The 26896-nt window shown below is 31.1% G+C and overlaps 1 protein-coding gene across 1 annotated transcript in view; it reads left to right on the top strand.

The window, feature by feature from the left end:
• LOC124374404 (protein unc-13 homolog 4B) overlaps positions 1-16843 on the top strand; it is a 45981-nt gene extending 29138 nt beyond the window's left edge. The window contains exons 16-24 of the mRNA XM_046832624.1: positions 16-90; positions 1053-1160; positions 1751-1966; positions 3466-3675; positions 4348-4527; positions 7768-7909; positions 11980-12103; positions 15451-15650; positions 16590-16843. Of these exons, the coding sequence (XP_046688580.1) occupies positions 16-90; positions 1053-1160; positions 1751-1966; positions 3466-3675; positions 4348-4527; positions 7768-7909; positions 11980-12103; positions 15451-15650; positions 16590-16696 (1362 nt within the window). The 3' untranslated portion in view covers positions 16697-16843. The remainder of the gene's footprint in view (positions 1-15; positions 91-1052; positions 1161-1750; positions 1967-3465; positions 3676-4347; positions 4528-7767; positions 7910-11979; positions 12104-15450; positions 15651-16589) is intronic.
• Positions 16844-26896: the final 10053 nt, after the last annotated feature.

Genomic DNA, 26896 nt, shown 5'->3' on the forward strand with positions numbered 1-26896 from the left:
GAATTTTTTTCACAGATCAAAACCTTTTGGCAGCAGCTATCCTGGCCAGACGTGGAAGGATCTTATACGTTTGTCGCAAAAATCATGGATGTAAGTTCAGTATGGCTTATTGATATAATATATAGGAGAGGATTGAAATATGTACACAAAAAATTGGTTATATTTCTATACTTTAAATGTATATTTTACACACATAATAACATGTGGTATTCATTTTATTGTAATTACAAATTAGTAATATTATTATGGTATGTATGGGAAAGTAAAATCCAAAGTAACTGGTTACAGACTCATTCTTGGAGGCTTAAATTATGCCACAGAGGGAAATAAGAATAGAAAGAATGTGTTCAAATATTAAAATGGAACGTTAAATTCAATTGTTGTTTTCGTCCATAACTCGTGGTCATTGTTACAGTTGTGATCCTTAATAATTTTTACTTAATAATCAATAATAATGAACACTTCAAACTTTTTTCAAAGAAGTTCTATAAATTGTACTCATATAAATGAGTTGTCGTGGGCATGTCAATTAGTGAGTGGTCAATGGAGTCACTGTCAATCGAGTCAATGGAAGTCAATGGATAGAGTGATAGTATAGGCTGTTGGTATGATCTACCGACCACTCCACACACTCAAAGCTTTTACACTGAGAAACAGTCTACAATTGTTGTAAACAATTAAAATTTTTATACACTTGCATAAATTATATTTTATAAGATAACTAGTTTTACATGATTATTAGTTATAGTATTTTGTTCTATTACAAAATTTATAACATATTTATTAGTTGCAATTTTTTTTTTGTAAACATCTGCTTAAAATGTAAAACGAAATCAAATTTAGGTAACTGTGCAAAATGTTTACAGATTAAACTAAAAGTTTTGGTTGTCAAAGTACATAATGATGTACATCTCACCATTATTACAATTTTAAAACTTCATTTTAGGTGTTATTTGAAAACAACACAAATATTTTCTGACTAAACAAACTTAAATTGTACCTATAAATTTCTTTTTCAATTATAAAAATTGAAAATTATTGAACAATTTCAGGACATCTGCAGGTGTTCTGTGCATTACGCAGATATCATGGCCCTCAAGGTGGACAAAATGGGTGACACAGAGACAGTCTATGAGAAGAAGTTTGAAGTGACCAATGAGGTGAGATCTTGTGTCAAAAATTTTACTAATAATATTGGCAATGGAAAAATGTTGTAAAAATCAATAATAATTATAGCACTTAAATTAATGTTAGTGGTTAATTCACATTTATATGAAAGTAACGTTATAGTGTGAATTTGTATGATTAATACCTACTAGATTTTGTGTTGATGAACGTAATTGAGTCTACATCTGTGAACCAAATGTATTCACTTTGAAATAGTTTGATGTTAATATTAATAAATAGAAATTTTGCATACTCATGTGCAATTACTTAATGCTGTAATATATGTAAATGTTGCTCATTTTAAAACTTAAAAGATATTATTCCAAAATTTTCCATTTTTGTATTTATGTAGTGTTTGAAATTTCTTTCTTAGGTTAGTTTTGATTTAAATATTCCTAAAAACCTACCCAGTTCAAAGAAATATGATTATCAATATGACCATTTATTTTGTGTATGTTCTAGTATAATTGTTACAATTCCAATCTGGTTTTGTTTGTGTGAAATATAAGGTTTCTAAAAATAAAAATTAACATATACCTTATTATTTCTGTACTTATTAAGGAAAGTATAATTTCTATTCCAGTGGTGCTTGGCAATCAACAACATAGACTATGTGAGGCAGTCTATACAACCTTTTGTGAAGGAGCTCGGGATGGAAGACATTATCAAACGATTGGCAGACTTCAGGAGCCCATCTGCTGCGGAACACTGTAGGGACACTCTGCAACTGGTCATGGACAACGCAGTCGAAACTGTCAAGAACAAGATCCTTGATCTCCTGGAGACTGTGGCAGATAAGGTGGGTGCATTCTATAGTACTCAGTGGTAGATGCTACTTAGCTATTAAATTCCATTAAAGTAGATAAGGGAGGTCCTGACCCCCCAAACCCTAGAGAAATTGTAAAAATTCTTTATGAGTAATTTGTTTTAAAATCTTTTAAATAAATAATTCATTGTTGATTATGCAGTTTATATCCATCTGTTTTCTAGTTTGATATTAATTTATTAAGTACAAAGTCGAGGGTGAAATAAGACTGTTCAAGTTTAAAAGATGTTTCATCACTGCTTACCGTTAAGCGAAAAGTTGTCTATACTCGGAAATAGCTGTATTTCTGTGTTGCACGGCATGGCACTGCTGATAAAGTCTTACATAATACTACCATTTTGTACGTTTATTTTGATTAAGCATTAAAGTAATTAATTGTTTTGTATCTGTTGTGTTTTGTATCTTTTGTAATCCCCAACAAAATTTGTTCTGATATGTAGGCGTAATGCTTGTGAAATATATGAAATATCTGACCTGGTTGAGCAAGAATTGAATTTAATAAATGTGGTATGGTTTACTGCAAGTATTGGTAATAATGGAGTGGTATTGGTAACTATTTATTCCAAATTTTTAGGACTATAACATCAGAGTGACCCATCATTCCCTCACATCAACTATAGCCCAACACAATATAATGTTATGGATACAATTTAATTCAGTAAATTGTCCAGGGAAAGACTTATTACTGTTCATTATTATTGGTAACTTTCACAGTACTGTGAAGATACACAACTTATCTATAATTAATTTGTGGTAGCTAATTTCTAAAACTACACGTTAACTGAATTAAGTATGTAATTTATATTGCTAGTAGTTTATTATTTAACATGTTAAGAGTTTTAGGCTGAAGTTAAAAATGTAATACCCATTGTCTGTTGGTTTTGCTATATTTAATTTGATCTCCATTATCTATTCTAAATAAATCCAGTGCAAATAATGACTAATATCAATGTCAAGTACAAGTTATTGCAGTGAAATTTCTTACACTACAAAACTAATATTATGAGTATCATATTTTATATGAATAAAGGTGAAGATACCTTTTCTAGAAATACCATCTATGAATAACTGTCATGTGAGTTCTTTTTACCTGTTTCCATTATTATTGTTTTATAATTTATTATTTCTATACCAAATTGAGATTTAAAGAAAAATTGGTATACTTTCCTTTTTCTTTCCCCTCCACCCTAGTAATAGTGCTATATAACAAGTGAGAACAAAAACAAATTGTAGAGCCCTTTTTCTAGTATTTTTGTTCTTTGAGTTTTGTTGTACATTCTACATTATTTTATTTAGGTTATTGGTTTTTTAAACAAGAATACACTATCTTTTGAATTTAAAAATTGCAGTGTATAGACAGCATTAAAAACGGCCTACTGGGATAGAGCAAGATTTCTGAAACCTATATATAATGTTGGCATATGGGAGAAAAGCTTAACACTATTTATTAACAGCTAATATGTTTTAAACAGATGAGTCCGTCTGTGAGGAGGTTCCTGATGGAGGGGGCGGAGTTGGCGGACCAAGAGAACAACTATGTAGACCGGTTGATGCAGTACCTGGACGAGAACCTAACCATCCTTAGCTCTCAGCTCAACCCCGACAACTTTGACCGTACTCTTACCATCATCTTTGACAAGCTCTCACGTATCATGTTTGATCTTGTTGAAAATGGACTTGAGGTAAGTTATGAAAATGAGAGTACATTTAATTGATTCTTTACTGTATTAATAGTATGAGTTAATTGGTAGTTGCTTAGTTAAAACATTTTTCATTTTTTAAATCCATCCAACCACTAATTTGAATGGGTGAGTGAAGGTACCGTACTCACTGGTTAATGGAAAAACTGATGACAACGGTTTAACACAAACAGCAACTACAAGTTTGCATATACAATATAGGTAACCAAATGCTTTATTCACTCTTGGCGTATTTAAGTATTAAGTATTACTCTTAAGTATTACTTAAATTTTAATATACAGTTTAAATACTAGAAGACAAAAGTGCTTATATTTGAATAGTAATATTCATTCCAGTCAATTAAAAACAATGAAAATTTTTCCACCTAGATAATAGACTCCATTATGTATTAAACTTGAAACTGATGTTTAATGCTTCTGGAATACATTTATAATTGATCATAAGTAATGTGTAAAACTGTTACACACCACTAAACACTCATCATAAGTATATGATATTCAAGATATGCTATAAAATAAATACTCTCCTACTGCTTCAATGTCCCAATCTGGAACAGTCAGCTGTTAGCTTTGACAACTCAGCATTGAATAGTTTACTACACATGTTTTATTTTTATGTTCACATTATATTTTTTACATTTTTCAACATTACAGAAAAGGAAACCTCCAAACTTCTTTGCAAACCTGCACAAAACACTGCATGTACTGATGGGATTCTTTCATCAAGGAGAGAAAGAAGGTTCCCAACACTTGCAGACTCAGGGAGAGATGTTGCCACGGATAGAACGATTGTTGACTCTCCACGGGATGGACACTACAGACTTAATCATGCAGGTCAGTAGATTCATTTGTACATAAAAGAAGAATTTTGAAATTAATTTCACATGTTGTCCCTGAATAATGATTAGACTAATTATATATTTTTGAAGGAGGAATTAGAAACATTGGGCATCACAAACTATATTGTATACTTTGGAATTATTTTATCGCCAGCATGGTTCTTGTTGGGATGGCAAATAAAAAGTACTAGTGTCTACTTTTGTCATAAATATTGAAGTTCTAACCTATTGTGGGGGGTGAATATCTGTAGTGTGTGATAACATGTAACTAAAGTTATTTGCAACGACAGACAGCACAGAATGGCAAGCCCCAATGTGACATTATAAAATATGTTTATATATATTTTGGTAGTACAGTACACTCTCAGGAATTCAAACTAATGTGGTGGACAGCCGATCCGGACTTATCGTAGATTGGTATGACTCATTATTTCCATTGTAATTGTTGATAAATATGACGATATGCAGTGAAAAATAACAACATAAAGTGTTTGCTGTAATATGTAAAGACAACAATGAGCTTGTTTAAATAGTAAACACTTAATAAAACATAGGATTATGTAAATACACAATGTATTACACTGTAATCTAAATACAGTTAAATCAAATTAACGTAGGAATTTACAACTAAATTAAGTAAAAATACAAGGGATAAATATTATCTAATTAAGATGAAATGTATTAAATACTCACTGGTCTAAAATTAAATAAAGGAATGGAACTTATTTCTTAAAGAAGTCAATATGGAAGTCTTCTTCACTGTTTTGGCTCGTTTTCTTGCCGCAAAGTCTCTCAACTTTCACAAACACATTATGTCAGCTGCATATATTCTTTTTTGTTGAGTGATGTATTCTAGTGTCCTGCCTAGCATCTTAAACCCTTTAGAAAGTGCGATTCAATTTTCCTGGCTCTCAGGTATTTCATCTTCAAAAGTTGCGTTATTTGTCACCATTTGAACAATATTGGCGTCTGTTATTTTGTCTTCATTGTCATTTTTCATCCACTCATCCAGTCGTTTTCATTTAATTTGTCATATGCGGGAAGTTTTTATTACATTGAAATAACATTTTCTTTAAACTTCCCTCCATCGATTTATTTGAACTTGTTGCCATCATGTTCCAAGAGAACTTTCCATGATGAAACCAATGGACAAAGGAGTGATTTCTTCCCACAGTTCAGCTACCCACCTAATTACATCCAATATGTCTTTTTTTCAATGTACTGATTTAATACTCATTATTATCTATATCCGAAATTAAATAACTGGCAGTGTTATTTCAACTTTAATGCCAAAAGTATGACTTGATCCATAGGCTGGCAGATGGCTGTCACATTTGAAGGTAAAAATACAGTTTTGATATCATTGTCTTTTAATTCGCTAGTCATTGGATGTGTTGAGGTATTATTCAACAAATTAATAGATTTCCTTGGCAAATTGTTCTTAGCTGTATAATTTTCTACTGATAGTACAAATTCATTAAAAAACCTTAAAGTCTTAAAAATTGTAGAATTCATCCAAGCTTTTTGTTGGTTTGTGTATCAAACTGGGATCACATCACCTTTCTTTTAGTTTTTAAAGGCACTAGACTGTTTTGATGTTCCAATGAATGTTAGTCTAAGCTTATATTGCTACAGGGTAAAACCCGAACTCGTTCCTTACTTTTTTTGTAGCCCGGGGCTGAAGCTTCATTTTTCGAAGCAAGCATCGTCATGGGCAGCATTTTGTAGTTCAAGCTAGTCATCACAGTTGTATAACTGGTCACCGGAAACTCTTTCTTCGTCAAGAGTTTAAAAAGAAATGTTTTAAATTCTGGAATCGTCTTTGTTGGCCAACAAGGTCTCCCCACTTATTGAGAGTTGGAGAATGCTATACCGATTTTTCCATCGGTCCAACCAATTGTCACTAGCTGTAACTTTACCACCTTCTCCTTCAAATTCAAGTTTAAATTTTAAATCCTTTTCTTGAAGCATGGAACCATTAATTGGAACACCCATAATCTCCAATCTCGAAGCCATAAAAATAACGCCTCTTTAACTTCGGCATGTTTTCCTTTGTGCATTATTTTTCTCACTTTTAATGCACTTCCACTAGATTGAGAGAAACACCACTTTTCAATTTGGTCATGGTTTCTTCTCCAAATCTGAAACCATAGTTGTTCCAACACTTAACTCTACACAATCTTTTTTTTTTGCTGATTCCTCAGCATCAATGTGCTTTATGGCACGAAACTTTTCTTCCACTGACACAAACACCTTTTTATGTTTTTCACTCTTATTTCACTGCGACACATAAATAAAGCAAAAAGAACAGAAAGGAACTGAACTGATACTACTGCAGGCCGCCTCACACAACAGGCGAAGATCCCCCTCCACAGCCACATGGAAATTTCTACCATAACGTACACTAAGGAAACCATTGTACTGAACAGCAAGCACCCAAAAATATGAAGTTACGTTAAAATTGTGTTATAGCCCACATATTACAAATTTTACTTTTCAAAAAGAATTTTTTATTAGATAATCAGTACGGAGTTCAGATTAGTATGATCCAAATTTCTGAGAAAGCACTATATTACGAACTTTTTGCCAGTTGAAAATGGATTATTTTGAATTTGTTACTTTAGGTGATTTGCCAATTTTTGTGTGGCTGCACTAATATTTGTTTGGTATTTTTTAATAGAAGTTTTTCTATATTTAGCTTTTTATAATTTACAGAAGGCAATAAATTATTATTAGAAGAGCCTAGTTCAGTAATGGTGGTCTTACAATCCAAAAATGCATTTGATAACATTTGGTTCTATAATACAATCAGGTCGGGACTAGATGAGGTTCTTCACTCTCAGAGAGTAAAAGTGTTTGTAAATCATAATAATCAAATCCTTTTTTTCCTTTTACTGGTGATAGTGATGTAATATTAGGATTAAGTCTGTCAGTCATGCTAATTTTGGTAGGGTTTGAAACGTGTTTGGTAGTGGAATGGTTTAAAATCCCAAATGATAAATTTAGCTTCAGGTCATTTTTTATCTTGACACATTGTAATATACATAAAAAATAGCTATGTGAGCGTTGGCCAATGAGATAACGATACTGAAAGTTACCACTCTCAAATATTTTAAATCTTGTTATCCCGTTGGTTGACGCTGAGATAAGTTTAATTTCCTATTCTCTTGTCTTCTGGAATATTTTGACTTGGGTCAAATTACAACAAAATATTGACAGTAGGAATCTGTTGCAGGTGCACCATGCCAGACTGCAGGAGCAGCGAGATATGGTGAGCGCAGCAAATGGTCTACTGACAGTGAGGCTACAGTTTGTTCATGATACTTTGCGCATTGAGGTCATGAACGCCCGCAACCTCAAGCCCATGGACTCAAATGGTGAGCAGTTAGAGAGCTTATTAATGTTGGTTCAAGTTTGAACCAGGTATAATGACAATTTCAATATTGAACATTTCTTTATACACTCTTTTTGTTATATTCTGAATGTTTACACTGTCAGTTGTTTCATCTGAATTATAGGTTACTGATCTTATACTTCAACCTAACACATCTGTAACTTATGTGAGGCTTCTTTAAAACATGAGATTTGTGAGTTCATGTTCCCTGATCACATTTGGGCTCAATCTCAACATCTTAAGCCCTAGGCATCTTTTCACACTAATAGCAGAACATTTAACCAAACCTGGGAGACTCAGAACCTTAGAGCTCAACAATTATCTTCCTTGGTTTAACTATTGATGACAAACTCTCTTATGCAAGTTATGTTGATTTGATTGCGAGGAGAATCACTAGTGGTCTGTTTATTCTTCATAGATTGATGGGCTATGCGGACAGGCAGGTCCTGCTTCTAGCATGGATGTGTACTTCCTCATAAGCCTTATGTTTGTGGCGATCTGAGAAGCACTGGGTTTGAGAAATATGCACATTTGTAAACAAACAAAAATAAGGCAATCAGAATTATTTGTGTCCTATTACTCAAGAACTCCTGCAGAAACTTCTTATGGCTCAATAAGAATTTTCCTTTAATACGTAATATAGAAGCCTCAGCCTTGAAACAAATTCTTATACTTAAAAAAATCATAATTCTTTCTTCTGTCCATTATGGAACACTGGAAGTAACCATTTGGGTATTCCATGCCACTAAACTGTTTTTTCAATAACATGTTACTTACAATAGTAACAAGCCCCATATGACCCTGACATCATCTCATGTTTTGGAGACTGACATGGCTAAGTCAAGATGGTTGTTGACATTCTCACTGCTACATGGGAAATACTGTTTTATTCTGGACTTTTTAAACGATTGCAGAGATTAGATAATAATGACATGTTCGCTAGTCTGGTTGATTTTAACATTATTGATGTATGCCATATTAATTTACACTGACTATTTACCTATGGTTTGGCATTTACATATTTTTGCAAATGAAGAATCTAATTCTAAATCATAACCACATAATGCGAGGATTAACACACGGAATGAGGCAGATGCTTTAGGGCTTGATCTATGATGAGACTAATCAAGATTACTCAGTACAGATCAGCAGTGAAGGTGTTACACTACCAAAACAATAATTATATCAGCAAAGGGCAACGAGAGCCAAAGAGAATGACTAATTTTGATGAATTTTGGCTGGTTTGTTTTAAATCCATCTTCATTGAGTATTTTCAAAGAGAACTGAGCCCTGTGAGCATTCATGTATTCTTCTGACCTAGGCCTACAAGTCTTTATAATAATTTTAGGTCTTTCAAATCATTCTATATAGTAGTCACAATACTTGTCCGGGAATCTATCCACTCTATATATAAGATTTTAGAACAGTAAGTTAACATTATTATCTCAAAGTTACTTATCTCAACTGAATAATGAATTGGAATACCAAATGAAATGAGCACGTTTTTAAACAGTATACATTTTTAAATTGTACTGTTCGTATAATTTTATTTTTGAAGTTACATGAAAAAATCATATGGGAATGCTACATATTAATCATTTGTATGAAAGAATTTTGTGACATGGATTATAAGAATCTGTGAATGTTGCATAAGTGATGAGTGCAAAAAAAGATTTCCTTGTATTTAGATTAAGAACGTATGTGTTTTTTCAGATCTTTTTGACTCATGTTACAAAACTCTTCACTTCTTTCGTATGTTTATGTATGTATGTGTGCATGTGTTAGTTTACAGTATGTATGTTAGTACATAGTATGTCTGTTTGTATTAGTATGTAGTATGTAAGTGCATATGTTTATAGGAGTTTAAATGTTACGGTCCTGTTTAAGTATATTTAGGATTAAAACACAAGAAATATAAATATGTAAAATAGGTATGTAAGTTACCAATTTAAATTTAAAATCATAACAGCTACAGACAATAATTTTTCTGGAAATGGCAAAAGCTTGCATCTCTCTTAACTGCAGATTATTTTTTTAAATATGTATGTGAGCAGTATAATTTTAAAAACCAAATGCTATTTTAGTGCCAAATATTACAAAACCATTAAATTATGAAATTTTCATTTTCCAATACTTCAAGTTACAATATATTTGAATAGCAATTTTAAAAATCTGAAACTCTTAGTTTTGTATTATATTGTAATCATTTTGCCATATTAGTTATTTTTAAGATTACAAAATTTATATTTATTGTTTTAACTTTTATCATTTCATGCATGAGATATCAGTTGCTAGTGCACTGTTTTTGAACAATTAGTAAATTTTTATCCTAAACAAACAACGTTTGGTTTAAAAAACCTCAGCTTGAGCACAGTTGTCACCTTGCATGATGAGAGCTTCTCCCATTTCCAGAAACTGCCACCCACAATTTCTTTTCATCTTAAAACAATTGACGTGTTACCAATAACACTTATTCTTGGAAAATTCCACTAATATTTAATAACAATTGATTTAATATAATGTGGATGACACAATTCTGAGAACTATTATACACTAAAAATGCTGATTTATCTTGTGTTTATTTATACATCTTTATGGATGATCAGAAGGAACCGATGTTCCTTTACTTCAAACTAAATTAAAAAACTAAACTACACTTAACTAAACTAACTTCACTAAACTAAAATAATTAGATTTGGTGATGAGACATCTGTTTTTCTACACCGTAGTTATTTCTCCTCTCCTATCCGGTTTGATCCATTTATTTATGTTGTTGCCAATGTAAAAAACTTAGCTTGTTTCTAACTTTTGCCTCAGTCAATCGTGTTAGTGAATGGTCTAGTTATAGTGGCATCATGTAGTTTTAATATATGACTTCTCTAGGTGTTATGCCTACTGACCTTCCTGTGAAGTGTTAGCCAGAATACATTCAACATATCTGTTGTTTTAATGTGTTCCTAGTATTGTATGAGATAAGATAAAGAAATACTAAACAAAAATAATGAATATTCATTTAATTGTTTCCTGGACTAGCTCAATTGGTAGGAAAGTTTCCAACATATATGAAAGTTTTTACATATTGATATGGAATGAATACTTTTCAAGTCAAATGAGTTATATTCACATTCTAAATCACAACATAACTATAGTTCTAAATGTAAAAAAATAAATTTAGCCATATCTTATAAAATCATTAAACAAAAAAACAAATCATGAATTATTACTAAACTGATGCCATGTATATATTTAAAACTTTCAATTTTCACTAATGTAAACTATACATTTTGTGGAGATTAAAAACCTAAGCAATCATGACTTGTACAACATCTGTAAAATTTACATTTATTACCTTTAGCTAGTTAAAGAAACTAAAATTAAAATATATCCGAAAGTAGAATACAATTTATTAAAAATAAATTTTATCATTATGTTAATTGATTTCTTTAGACTAAAGAAGAGTTTCCCAAACTTTTCATGTGGTTAGAGTTATATTTGTTAGGACACTTAAGAGTTGGTTATATAGACAGCCATCTTGATTTTAGTTCCACGAGGGCAATGTTAAGATTAAAACATTTTCTCTACCTTACTTTTGGTTATAGAATTATAGGAGATGTCTATCTTCAAGGTATGATAATTAATACTTATCCAAATGCTATTACTCTTTTTGATATTTTTTTATTAGTTATTCAAAACAATAATCCTAAACATTTTAGTACCGTTTAAATATTCAAGAAGTGTGTACACTTTACAAGAAAAAAATTAAAAAGCATTTGGATGCTATTACTCATACACTCATTACTCAAAAATTTACAAAATGAACTATATTAATACAATTTTTACGTAAGTTAAAGTTACTGTATTAAAAGTTGACTTGTAAGCACAATTAAAAATGAGTTATTAAAATATTCTTTTACAAAATAATTTTTTTGTATTTTATTTTGTTTGGACAATACAGTTCACACTTTAAGAACACTTGAACTAAATTAAAGTATTTTTGTAAGTTTGAAATGGTTTAAATGGTCAAATCCATTACATATATCTCTCTCTTTGTAGGTTCTTGTGATCCCTATATAAAAATCCACCTGTTGCCTGAGGACATGTTTGTAGACATTCCAAGGCCACGCACAAAAACGCAGAAGAGGAACTTGTTCCCTCTTTTTGATGAGACATTCTCAATGTAAGTAATAAAATTCTCTTAGTATAATTATATGTAGGGCTTGTATTGTGGATTATTCACTTCATTAAATTTTAGACTAGAGACAACACGGCTTCATCTCTGGAAAATCCACTACAACTGGGCTTGTTGACCTGATTGAGTTTGTTATCGATAGCTTTGAGTCTGGAAACTCTGTTGTTAGTATCTTTCTAGACTTAAGCAAGGCTTTCGATTGTCTTGACCACAGCCTAATACTGAAGAAGCTTGATTCTCTGGGAATATGGGGAACACCTCTCAAATGGTTCACAAGCTATTTGTGTAACAGAAGACAGATTGTTGAAATCAAACATGTTATTGAAGGGTCAGTGAGGAGAGTGGCTTCAGAACCTAGGGGTGTATCACGGGGCGTGCCCCAGGGATCCGTCCTGGGACCCGTTCTATTCATCTTATTTGTTTCAGACTTACCAAAGTACTTAGAAGCTTACTGCTATCCCATCATGTATGCTGATGACACGGCCTTACTCACTACCAGCAGGTCTGCAGAAGAACTGGAAATAAATGCATACATATCTCTAAGTATGGTACAAGACTATTGTGAAAAGAATGACCTTGTGTTCAATGAAACAAAAATAAAGCAGATGAACCTGGGACGACTAAAAGATAGGGTATCAGGACCTCCTAATATAATAATGACTGACTCACTAAAACACCTGGGAATGATTCTGGATAGCTGTCTTTCATGGACTCTGCATGTTGACTACTTGTGCCAAAAACTAAGCACGGCAACATTTGTTCTGAAAAGGGTAAAGGCCACCAGTACAGATGAAGCTATGACCACCGCTTACCATGCTCTGTTTGAGAGTCACCTACGATATGGTGTGGTACTGTGGGGCAGTACATCTAGTACAAATATTCAAAAAGTTCTTGTCCTGCAAAAGCGTGCCCTAAGGACTATGGTGGGTCTATTGCCGCATGAAAGCTGCAGACAGGTGTTCAAGGATCGCGGAATCCTGACAGTAACAGCTATCTATATTCTGGAGGTAATTCTTCACGCCACAAAGAAAAACTTGAAGAAGCTTGGAGACTTTCGAGGGCATGCAACTAGAAACGCACAGGATTACATCCTCCCACTACACAGGATGGAACTCTTTACGAAGAAATCATCATATGCCGGCGCAAAGCTCTTCAACTTGCTTCCTTTTGAAATCAAGAGAGGAGACAACAACACTCTGAAAAGAAGACTGCGAAACTGGCTGCTTGAAGAAACCATCTATACCCTCAATGAATTTATTGACCGCTGCAGGAACTACAGGACCACCTAGGAAGAACTGCACACAATTAATAAATAAACCAATTTTTGACTTATTGTTAAATCCTTTAACTTTATTTGTATTCTGTAAGATTGTAAATTCTGTGACTCTATTACATTTCTTGAAGAAATTGTTAATAAAGATTTTTGACTTGACTTGACTTGACTTGTGGGTGAAGACTGCTTATAGTTTGTTTAAAAAATAATTCAGTCAGTAAAATCTGACTACCTTTTTTACTTTTTCCCCATAATATGAGACAAAACTATTGTAAAAAAACCAAATTTGTGCATAATTTGTTATTTGAGACTCTCTGAGTAATAAGTGTTTTTTGAAAATCCTCATTTCTATGGTTATGTATACATTAGCTGTGTCGAAATGAACAAAAAATTTAGGTTAAATTTTTAAATTCAAGATTTTTAACCTAAAAAAAAACATGTATTAGTTGTAAATAACTATTCCAGTAATGTTATAAAAATGTTGTTATTTGTAAGTTGTTGTCATAAATGTAAATTGGTTTTTAACAAAATGACACCAACCTCATTCTTCTGAAAATTCTTGTTTGATAGTTATCAAGATTAGAATTTTAATTTTTCTCTAATTTATGTAAAATATTTGTAAGTGTAATTTAATAGTATTATCGGCGACCTTTACATTTTTAACTTTAAACATGTGACCACAACACCAAACTTCCTGTGTAATGGCTGTTCATAGTTTCCGTACAAGTATTTGTTATGAGTGAAAAATGAAGAGAGTATTATATATCTTATGTAATTACACATTTTAGTTTGGAGCAGTAAACCCATTAACGTGTATTTGATAAAGGGTTAGATTTTTGAGTTTTTAGATACTATATATTAAAGATATAGGTAGGATGTTTGAAAATTGTTGACCAAAATTTCTAGAAATAGTTAAGTGGATTTTATTACCCACAAAGTGTATAAAAACAAACTATAATTCTTTAACTATTACAGTACAGTTTAACTATCAACCCTTAATTAATGCAGTGCATGAAGCTACGTCCCAATCTTCTATGAAGCGATTTAAAATGTGAACTTACAGATATATTTACTCTAGTAATGGAGTGACAGCCGGCTCCAGAAATACATCAGAATCGGTTTCTAGCTGTAATGAAAGCACAACACATACAAGTTATATCAACCAATCATTTAACAAATAATTCCAGTTTGAGGAGGTACAGGACTCTTGAGTCACCCCGAATATGTTACAATTAAACAGCAATAGATGGTTTGATTTCATTGTCAAATTTGAATTCACTTTACTTTGAAACCCGTGGAGAGTGTGGTAGTGGGGAGAGAGCAAGATAGTCGTGCAGAATAACCATGCGTGTCTTATGTTTTAATTCTTAGTAGTGTTCTACTATAAAAATATAAAAAAAAATAGTTGGGTTGGAAAGTTGTCCTTGTGAATCCATTAGTAATACTATATCAGCTTTTGTTAGAGATGTAACTGTAAAGAGAAATTCATTTCTACAGTGTAAATTTTAATATTTCTTTTGATTTGACACTTTTCCCAAAATTGTGTCCTATATGGGGAAGTTGCCCCTGTATTGAACCCAATAAAGGAACCTTTTGGTTCTGTATTTGGAATACAGCGTTTATCTTAAGCAAGCACTAAGAATAACTTTCCTTGTGACATTTAGTGAGAGGTTTTTTGAACTTTAAGTTATCCTGATAGTGTTATATTGTGCAAATACTAGCTGTGTATGGTAGTGATATCTAGTAACAATGTTTCTCTATTTTAATTGCATTTAAGAGTAAAGTTATTAGTTGGCATGCCTTTACTCTCAAGTTTCTTATATCCACTTGGTATGGCTGTAATACAGTACAACATAACACAGTTTAAAGATGTTTTTGGCCTTAAAGGTAAAGTTAAAAAGTTTTCTCAAACTCATGACCAGTTTGAATTTTATACATATGTGTCTTCAGTGTTTAGAGGGCAAAACACGTAATTATAATTAGTGAAATTTTTAATGACTTAGAAAATGTTTCACTTTGTTTGTACTACCAGTATTGCTCTCATGTTGTATATGCTCTACAGCCAATTGTCTCGAGAGCAGCGGCAGTCAAAGGATGCGATGTTGCTGTTCATGGTGAAGGATCAAGACTACTTCGGTATGAGCAGTCAGTTCCTGGGAGAGGCGTACTATCCCTTCCTGGAGATTCCAGCTACTACTATGGAGACCAACATACAGGAAATGCAACAGATTCATTTGAAACTGAGCAAACCAACTGATTTTGGTGAGTAATCTTTTTCTCACTGTGAAGTTACTATGATTGATTGGTAGGTAATAAATCCAGTCTCAGTAGATGTAATTCTTGTTTTTTATGAAGATATTTCATAAAAATAGGACCAAATATACTATTCAGCCTATCTTTTCTTCTTCTGATCCTATTTTCCTTGCGTATTCCTTTATCATTGCTTTCCTTTTGTATTTGTTATTTACACAAAATAGTTTGTATGGCAATAAGTAATAAAAATTAAATTAAAATGCTTTTTGTACATAGTTTGTAACTATTTAAGAACTCTTTTATAAACACATTACTAATCCAATATTGTAAAACATGTTTCAAAACTTAACAAATACACCCTGTGTTGTGACATTTCCTACATCTCGAAAGTATTGATTAGAGATAGTAACACAGACATTAAACATATGCCACATAGAATCTTAGTTATATAGACTTTATCCTTAAAATATGCAATATATGTCGACATTTAATTTTAGTTTTTTATTGCTAATATTCTTTAAAAAAAATTACAAACTTAATATAAAATAAAGTTGCTCATTTACATTCTCAGAATTAATGTGATAGCCCGCATCTGATATAAGATACTGTTGAAAAATAATTTATTTAATATATAATAATAATTTGACCATAATTTTCTTTAAAAGATCAATACTGTCAGAGAAGTTCCAAAAGTATCATACTAACTACCACAAATTCTTCACCGAGCTACTGGGTTGGTGAACGGCACTCAACTGTTGTGTCAGTCAAACTTAGTCAGCAAGTTAAAAAAATTCAAAATTTTACATTATTTATTGTAATTCAAATATATTATTTTACTATTATATTACTGTAATCTATTGTATTCAATAAATTCTTATAATTGACAGTTTATCACAGAATTATACAGTGAATTATTACACAGTCTAATTCAGTGATTTTCATTTTCAGACTGTGATGCAATGAAAGCTTTAGATCATCGACAAGGCGAGAAGCTAGCTCGAGAGTTCATCAAGAGACAGAAGTCTAAGCATGAACACTCACAATCGTTCACATAATTTGTTTTATAATCTTCAGATCTGTCTGAGTGTTATGTATTTGTGTATTTTGTATATTTGTAACGTTCCTGTTGTAATATATTGGAGAACTCATTGTATAATAGGTTAAGAAACCGTTAAATATATTATAATAATTTATTTTCAGTACAGTTTTGTTTGCTCAGTAATTTCCTTATAAAGATTCCTATTAACATTTTAAACGAACAACCCTGCTCCTATGAAGTCAAGTGGCTAATCTGAGAGCGTTTGGAATGAATTAAAAGTAAACTTTGGGTTTGAACAGTTTGATAAAAACTTTATTTTATATCTCAGCATTGGTATAAACAGGCAACAATATCAAAGATTGAAATCTATCCTCTTCTTCAGATGTCAGAAAACTAAATCATAAGACTAATCATATACCAAATAATAAACTTATCAATGAATGCCAATGAACTTGTTAAAGTCAAAGTTGTCAACAAAATATGTCAAAAAATCAAGTGCATACCTAAGAGTCAGAGTGGTTAGAATGGCACAAACTATGTCGATGCATATAACAGGTGCACTGAACTAAACATACAATACACACTGGAGAAGTTGAGAGACTGAAGAAAAATCAATAGAAGCATTTCCTCTGCCAATATAGTATGTCATCTGAAACAAAAAGGAACAGATGGCAATGGTTTTCTCAATTTTTCAATTTTCCAATTTTCCAATTTTCCAATTTTCCAATTTTCTCAATCTCAAAGTCTAACTTTTTGTTCAACTTTCTTTGGGTAAGATTACTTTGGATGTTCCTGATGATTTCTTTTTTTAATACTGTTAGCCAAAATGTTCTAACTCAACACTAGTTTGACTGCTAATTTTATGTAACCTCAAGTTGATTACACATGAAAAATTCTCTTCACGGTGTATTATGTTGGCTTCATCTTACTTCATGTGATGATTTTTATATCAGTAATGTTGAACCTGTTTTAGACATTTTCATAAACCCCTTTTGTCTTATTGTCTTTACAGGTATGTTCTTTATCTCTCGCTTTTAGTGGACATATTGTTTCTTTCACGATATGTGTTTCCAATCACTAGAACTTATTAATAAGTGTATAGAAAACATTGGTGAGTGGTGGGGTGAAGCAGTACTTAAGTAAATCAAAAAGTGCAGGCAGGAATTTATTTATAAATATGTAACAGTATGTCAAATAAATAAATAACTCTAAAATAATTATAAATAGTTTTTACATGTGGAACTTAAATGAAACATGATAGAATTTATGGTAAAAATATGTTACTATTCTCTATATGCTTCAAAAATCCTGGCTGACATTTAGTAAAGAGATGATGTGACAACGTCGTTTGCGAGTTGTATGCACACAATACTCTGGACACAGGGGTGAGAGCCCTCACAGGCAAACCATTCAGAGAAATGCACATGCTAGCTTCTGTTGACTGTTGGCATTACTGAACCTGTCTTACATTTTAAGTAAAATTTTTCTCAAATGAAAAATTTAAAGGGAGAAAGCTTAAAGATCTGTCAGCACTATTTGACTCAAACCTCATGCTTAAGTCCACTTTTCCTCAAATCATTCAACTAGTTTCCTTAATCCACACAATTTCAGCATCAAGATTCAAGATAGTTTATTTGTCTTTAATCATACAACATATGCAATGGATATCGTCAATATAGATAATTAGGCTAACACTGTATAGATAAATTAATACCGTCTTGAAAGAGTACTATACAATATATCGTAAGTGGGAGTAACTTGTGATGATTTTTGTTTTTTTATAGTAAATTGAATTATTACGATTTTATTTCACTCATATTAATCATTATATGTAGCTACACTTTTTGGCTACATATTAAAATATGGCTAGCAATCAAGTCTTAAAGTAACATTAAATTATAATTTAACTCCGAATTGTGGGGTAACTTTGTGACAGATTGTATTTCCTTTTAAAATATACGGAAAAAAGTTTGTAACAATTTAACCCCTTAAATCTTTATTGTACAGTAAATAACGAGCACAAAATGAGTGATAAACAATGTGTAATGAATCATAAAAATGTTTTTGCAAACGAACCATATTATTATTATGTTGAAGTATTATTATCAACATGGGTAACAATCCACTCCATTAATTTGATAAATTCCTCTGCTACTAATCTACTAATCTGTTTTGGGGGTTGTATGATGTACAAAACTTCTTCTTTGTTATAAAAAAGTGGCATCCGATTTTGATGGCCATTTCTAATTTTTTTTTTTCATCGCTCCATGATGGAGACAATGTAACCACCATCTTTTTTTCTCTAACTGATAGGTAGCAGCATTTTTAAGGCATATGGAACTGCTTTGTTCTTGTCCTGTAGCTAGCACACGAATGGTGCAATATTTAAATCAATAAAAATCTAACATGTCACAATGTCATCCAAACAGGCATAAAGTCACCGCTGCTTGGAATGTAATAATACGTTGCAGCTGCTACAGTTTGATTAAACCTATTGTTTCTTATAGTATCTGAACTATATATAAAGTTATAATATATAACAAGAAAAATAGTTAAAATCACCTAAATAAAACTTAAAAACTAGGTAATAAAATTAGTAAAAAATAACAATGATAACAAAACATCAATCAAAATATAACGAAAATGGTTTTGTTTGAAGTTTTTTTTGATGATAGGACTGTGAAGGAAAGGGGAATTTTCCAAAAATTTACCATCGCTCAGGGATACAATACAATCCGTAACACTGTTTTAAGATCTGCAATGTGATCTCTTCCTCAGGTGACTGATTAACCCACCAGTCATACTCAATTACTGATTTGTCATATTAGTATTGATCTAATCCTAAAGTATGGATAACTATATTTTTATCAGAGCTCAAAAATGAACTCACTGAGTAATGGCATGTTTGATGAGCCATTTTGAGATCAGTTTCTTAAAAGCTTAAGTTCTTACAATCTAAGTGTATCCGGAAATTTATTATAAAGGAGGAAGTTTTATCAGTAGAATGATCTTGTTCAGCAATGAAAAAATAAAGACGTATTCAAGAAATACCACAGGACAAAAATCGGCTCTCTCACTTGACCATTATATTAAATTGAAGACCAATTTTTTTTATTAAATAGTTGACTATTCTGGAACAAAGAATGGGAGAACAGACTTGAAGTTTTATTAAACATTGCAAAGTACTAGAATAAATACTACTAAATTGAGTTTTTTATCTGTTATATATGTGAGAAAATATTTTTCCATCTATTTACATTTAAACTAAGTTCATTTTACAAATATTTAGTGTTTTTATATTTGTGGAAATATACTTTTTATCTCTTTAGTAATGGATTTATATTATTTGATCTATATAATAATATAAATATTATTACATGATATTTTATTATTGTAAATATACATCTTATACTTTAGTGGATCATTTATTTTGTAGAGCTTAAAGCAACTTCATAAGTAAAAATTTAAAAACAATCTGAGGAAGTGCCTTCTTTCTGAATGGGATTCTTGTTACTGTTAAAAGTACCAATGTCCGATAATGAGGTTTTAAATTTTATTGTATAATGTATTATAAATTTTATTTTATCTACTGTATATATCTAATATCTTTAAATCTATACTATATCTTTTAAATATGGGTTTACTCTGATAAATTATCAACTTAAAAGTGTGTAGAAAATAAAAAATAAATAATTTTTCAGTGTAATAAAATAACGTTTTACTATAATTTCTAGGGAAATAAAACATTTTGCATCTGGAATTTTTGCAAAGAATATCCCTTCTACTCTAAGAAGGAAAGTATTCTTTTTATTTTTCATAAGTATAATTAAATTTGTTATTAATTTTATTATTTACATTTTTTTAAATAAAAATATACTCTTTACCGTTACAAAATTTATTGTTTACACATTTTTTAAATCAGCAGTTTTTACTAAAAAGGAGTTACAGGCAAAAATGTCAAATAGTGCATAGCAGCCTTAAAAGGGTCTGTTATAATTATTACATAGTATTATTCAGTTATTGCTTGCTAAAAGTTGCCAGAGTATTTCTCAGACTCAAAGACAAATTTTTATCTGTAACCAAAAGGGTTAATATCCAAACTCCCTGGCACTTTTCCCCTATATTTTGATTGACTATGCAACTAACTATTCATCAATCAACTGTGCTGCTTCACTAATATTTTTTCCACTGCAGGACACTGACTATGAACATAGATTTTTGAGTGCTGTATACAATCTTTTGGTTTGGTTTGCAAAAGACTTTACCTAAGACTGTAATACTATTTAGCGTTCTATTTCCGTAACAAATGTAAATGAAAAAAACCTTTTATACTTTCACATCATCCATGGTCAATTATACACTTTAGATAGAACAAATGTGGAGAGTAAAAACTTTGATCATGCTTCTAAAGTATTATTCTACAAATGATCTTGAATAAAAGAAAACACAAAATGTATTGAGATCTCATTGACAGCCACAACAAGGATAGATAATTTATTTTTATGGATCAGGATAACTGGTAAAAATATTCTGAAAACTTCAGCAGGATGGCTATGTCACTAGTTTTTAAATAATTTTTGTTTGATAAAATCAAATTTGTATTTTAAGTAAATTTGTAGTCAATGAATTTCCTTTTCATTTTTCTACCCATTGTAGGAAATCGATATTAAATGTCAAAGCTCACACAAATTTCTTATCAACTAATTACTAGTTGATAAGTAAGTCTAGGTTAAACATACACTGTACAAATCTTCTAAACATCTAATCAGAATGACAAGTGAATCTTTGGCTAAAATTCAACCCTTGTAGTATAACCATAATTATACTCTTACTTAACTCTGATTATAAGTAAAACATAGGTAATGTGATTTAACTCAATAGTCATTAATGAGTGCAGACATACAAGTATCTAGAGGCATTTCACCAATTAGGTGAGAACACTGTGTGTCCCCGAGTTCCAAGCCTGATGTAGAAACATTGGATGGGGGTTATCCAGTCACCAAATGAGATAAATGTGAAGAATATCATCTAAGCCAGAATGGATACCCAACTCTGCTGTTAAGGTTGTAAGGAATATAACTGCTAATGAGTACTGTTATCCAACTACTCTGACTAAGAGACAAAAGAGTCAACAAGCTACAATGTATGCTCATTGCAGCCACCCAGGTGATCAGAAAGAGATTAACTTTTATTTCTGACCACTACAAGTGGATTTGGGCTGAAACTACAAAGAACTCATATTTTGTCCACTTTTTGAGTTTAAGAGCATTTTTTTCCCAAAAAGTGGTTATTAAAATTTCTGAAAATTCCAAAATTAGCTAACTTATTAGTACAGTTTTACAATATTTTAAATAATAATTTTTACTTGTTACAGATTATTTCTATAACATTAGTTATTATCTTTTTAAATTTCCCTAAATGATTTAAAATCATCAAGTACAAATAAACGACTTAGGGTAAAAAATGTAAAACTTGTTTTACACAATTTTAAATAAAAATCATGAAAAACTTCAAGTGTATATTGATTGATTATACTGTACTTTATTAATCAGTATGCTCTTTTAGGTTCATGCATTGATATTATTCTGTTGTACTTAATTAATGTAATAAACTACATCTAACATAAAAATTAATTAAGCAGGCTAACCGTCTGTAAGTAATAAAACCAACAGAACTTTGCGAGGGTAGAAAAACAACATAAGTTTCCCAGGTTGGTGCGTGATTTCTCAAGGGAGCTTGTGAGTGTTCAACTGGAGAGCTTGACAGTTCTGCTATTTTAGTAAATTCATGCTGCTTTTTAAATCTTTATTTAAGTTTAAATTTTTAGCTCTATTTGGCCTTACTATTTTGTTGTTTGATTTCCTTGTCTGTGTTATTGAATAAATAATCTGAGAGAAAGACATTTACTAAATTACTATACATGAGAAGTTAAATGAATCTACAGCATACGTTACATACATATCAGTAGCTAGTACTGAAAATTGTGTTGTACCCTACATTTAGAATGCACAGAAATCAACTAGAAACGCACAGGATTACATCCTCCTACTACACAGGATGGAACTCTTTACGAAGAAACCATCATATGCCGGCGCAAAGCTCTTCAACTTGCTTCCTTTTGAAATCAAGAGAGGAGACAACAACACTCTGAAAAGAAGACTGCGAAACTGGCTGCTTGAAGAAACCATCTATACCCTCAATGAATTTATTGACCGCTGCAGGAACTACAGGACCACCTAGGAAGAACTGCACACAATTAATAAATAAACCAATTTTTGACTTATTGTTAAATCCTTTAACTTTATTTGTAAACATGATTGTAAATTCTGTGACTCTATTACATTTTTTGAAGAAATTGTTAATACAGATTTTTGACTTTGACTTTGACATCTATATACAGTGTATAGGATTATACTAGACCTTGTGTGCAGACAAACAGACAGAAGGGAAATTGTGCCAGCTACTTGAATGTTGGTCTTCTCTAACGCTTGGTCAATGAATTCTCATGCAATAGTTCAAACCTAAAGCTGAATCAGTTCTCAAGATATCCTTATGAACGATAGATTTGATGACATAACCAAATTCTGTAAAGAGATATGTACTGTTATGTGACTTGATGTTATAATTGTAGAAATGAAGTTTTATGCAAAATTCAAAGTGTATAGTTTAATTTGTTCTTTGTGGATAGACAGACCAACCGTAAAAAAGTTTTGCTCGTCTGTTGCTGAGTTAAAGCTCAGCCAAGTATACAGGGTTAGTTTTAAATATCCTCCCCTCAAACCTTTTAATACATTTCTTCAGATATTACTCCAGACCATCGCTGATAATTATTGAGTTGCAAGTACATCATTTTGAATATAATGCTGTCGAGAGGTTGATGGTTCCCAGTAGTTTAAATACATACTTAACTAAAGGTAACTTGCTAATAAGTTATAATTATTTAAATAGTCACTAGTCACTTAGCATGTGCTGACCAAACCTGTTATATTATTCCTAAAGATATCAGTATCTAAAGAACCAATAAATATATTTAAAACCGGATTGCGTCATCGTGTTCCATGCAATAAATACATTAAAATCATGTATTATCAGCACCTTTACATCGAAAATTTGTATCTGATTCTAATATGGAGTATACAAGATAGCGACCAAAATATAGACAATCTAAATGAATTACTTGTTACTAACAATGGCTAGTGGTAGTCCGGAGTCAATATATGAAGAAATGTAGAAAAAAGTTGAGGGGGAGATATTTAATACTCACCCAATATACACTGATCGAAACAATATTACTAACTAACTAACTCAATGCTATAAAAATAAACGGTTTTCCTATCCCATAATGAGAAATAGCTGATCGAGAGGGCAAGCCGGTTAAACGTAACTATGAGAGAAGCCAATCTTCATCCGGCATCCCTAGATGTGTTGAGAGTACCATAGAGTAAAAAAAGGAAATAGTAGATTTCACAAACTAGCATACAACCTCTAATTTTATTAGTAACTCTGATAATCTGTATCTATAAATCTGAATGAGATAAATTATGAATTTGAGTTGTATAGTCATATCTACTATACATGGCATCAGAAATGTTGGAGTTAACAGTGTTCTTATGAGGGAAAAGTTAAGGTTTCACTACAGCCGACTCTTAATATAGAAGTGAACAGGATTTGTATAAGTTCTAAATGTTAAATACCCATCAACTCTATGTAGGTGTTTTTATACTTCTTAAATAATTAAAGCTGTCCTTGAACTGAAAGTCGAAAAGTACATAAACACACTTAAGGTTCATAACCTGATATTTTGATTTTAAACGTTTTAAAGTTAGTTTTTAGAAATATTACGAAAACTAACATTTGGTTAGTGACTAAACACTGACATAGATAGACTTCACGTATGTCTAGGCTATGTTACTCACTACAGGGAATGGGTTATTAAGGTGATTTATGAAAACAAATGAAAATAAAAAATTATCTAACTAAGATGCAATATACACTTTAGCATGATGCCCCCACTGTAGGATTGCACAGTTATTCTATTTTATAAAAAGTGGGCATCCATTATTTTAAGTATTTAAACATACAAATTATACCTGTATACTATTAACAAATTATAAAGGTTTTATATGTATCAGCTACTTACTATACCTACAAATGCAACAGATGAGGGAAAATTATCAATAATGTTTTATATTAAAGGAGTGTAGTTTTCCAAAACGGTTCTAAATGTAAATCTCCTTCAAGTGACTCTCATGTTAAAGAGCGAACTTTAAACAAATAGGTAAATAGTAAAACTTAAAGATTGCTTTCTTCTCTAATCAAAGTGGAGATAAGTTTACTAACCTTAAAAACAAACAATTAAAATCCATTGCATTTATATTCTACAACTAAACTTACAACGCCTATGCTTAAAAACTAAACTCAAAATTACAACTTACAACATAAAACAATCATTGCATAGTATCACAAATAATAGTTTTAATGAGCTTCAATTCCCAAACCATTGCCAATTAAAAAACTTTCTCAGTTTACTAGACTTATTGGTTGACGTTGTTACAAAATGAAGAATCCTGTGTGAATTCTTCACATGAAGTCGATAAAGTTATTAATCATTCATTTGAACAAAGTACTATACCAAAGTTCTCAAATGAAGATAAATCGATAACAAATAAAATATTTTGAAATGAAAATAAAATAATCTTTTTTACAGAGGCAAATGTTGGGACTAAAGATTCCTCTCTATTATTCAACCTCATAAATGGGCCATTGTGAAAAAATGAAGTGATTGATTATATTCAAATATTGCTTCGTTTATCATAATTTTGCTCTCAATCTACTTAACATCTTCTCCAGTAATACCTATTACAATATTCGGTTAATCAAATGAAAGGTTTAAAAGTTGTTACATGCAAAATGTTTCCAATGTTTGTTAACGATACTTCAGAAAAGATTAAGTGGTTTTGAGAGATTCTGTTATTCTATTTACATTTTGGAAAATGTTCCAATTCAAAACATGACTATAATCAGTTGAGTAGTGAAAGTAGTAAATTGATAATAATAAAACTTAATTTGCTAATATAGATAACACTTATTATTAGTAGTTAAAGACAGTGGAAAAGTGATTATTAATTCATCTTTATTAGAAGAGTAATCCGACATTTTTAACTTGCTTCATGTCAACCTGTTTTTAAATTTTTAATATGTGATTGGTGTTGAAACAGAGGTGGAAAGAAAGTAAAAGTGTTTGACCTATGTGTGTGACTGGGCTTGTAAATTTTGGCACTTTTTATTTTTTTCTGTTACAACTGTAATATTGTGCATTTTGAACAGATTTATAAGCTTATTTTTCAAAGATGAATTGAGTGATGTGAAGGTTGAAATCTGTGACAAAAATTTAAATGTCAAAACACTTGCAAAATTCTACGAAATTGTACAATTCGTAACTTTAATTAACAAATTACGAGTTTTAAAGATTTATCCATAAACACAATTTGTAAGAAAATTGTCCTTCATATGTGGATTGTACATAGTATATGTATTATTTTGCAAATAAAACATGTATTATTTCACGGATGGATAGTTACAGTTTTTATGAATGATGCTACATTTTTAAACTAAATCCATTTCAATGAATCGTTTCCGGTGAGAACATAAATTTCACATTTTTAAAATGGCTGTCTGAGACCCATTATGTGTGCAGAAAAGATTTTTAGATACCTTTACAATATTGTACAGTGCGAATAAAAATACACTTGTGTTCACGAGCTTGCGATAGTAATGTATTTTAAATTTAATGCACTTTGCAACAAGTTGTACAAATATTATACAGGCATTTATCTTAGAAGCTATTTTGGACGCAGACGTCTTTCTGTGTCGAGTTTTTTGCTGAACATTGGTTCTTTATATTTCTTCCAAACATGGTTCACGGTCATATTGCTGAAGCAGTATAAGTAGTTAGCATTATCCGCGAAGTTAAATTATTTTTGATCAAAACAGAAGTTATGATTTTTGTATTATTGTAGTATATAGGAAATATAAGAATTACGTTTAATAATGAGTGATCGAATTGCGGAAAACGTATTCATTTAGGAGTGAAAATTACTTTTTCTGAAAAGGCATAGTTCATTGCATTCAAATTTTTAGAAGCAAGCAGTACAATTCGTAGTTGTTTTGCAGATTTTGAATACTTTTGACGGAGGCTATGTACAAAACTAACACT

Source organism: Homalodisca vitripennis, chromosome 1, assembly GCF_021130785.1.
Source record: "Homalodisca vitripennis isolate AUS2020 chromosome 1, UT_GWSS_2.1, whole genome shotgun sequence".
NCBI lineage: Eukaryota > Metazoa > Arthropoda > Insecta > Hemiptera > Cicadellidae > Homalodisca > Homalodisca vitripennis.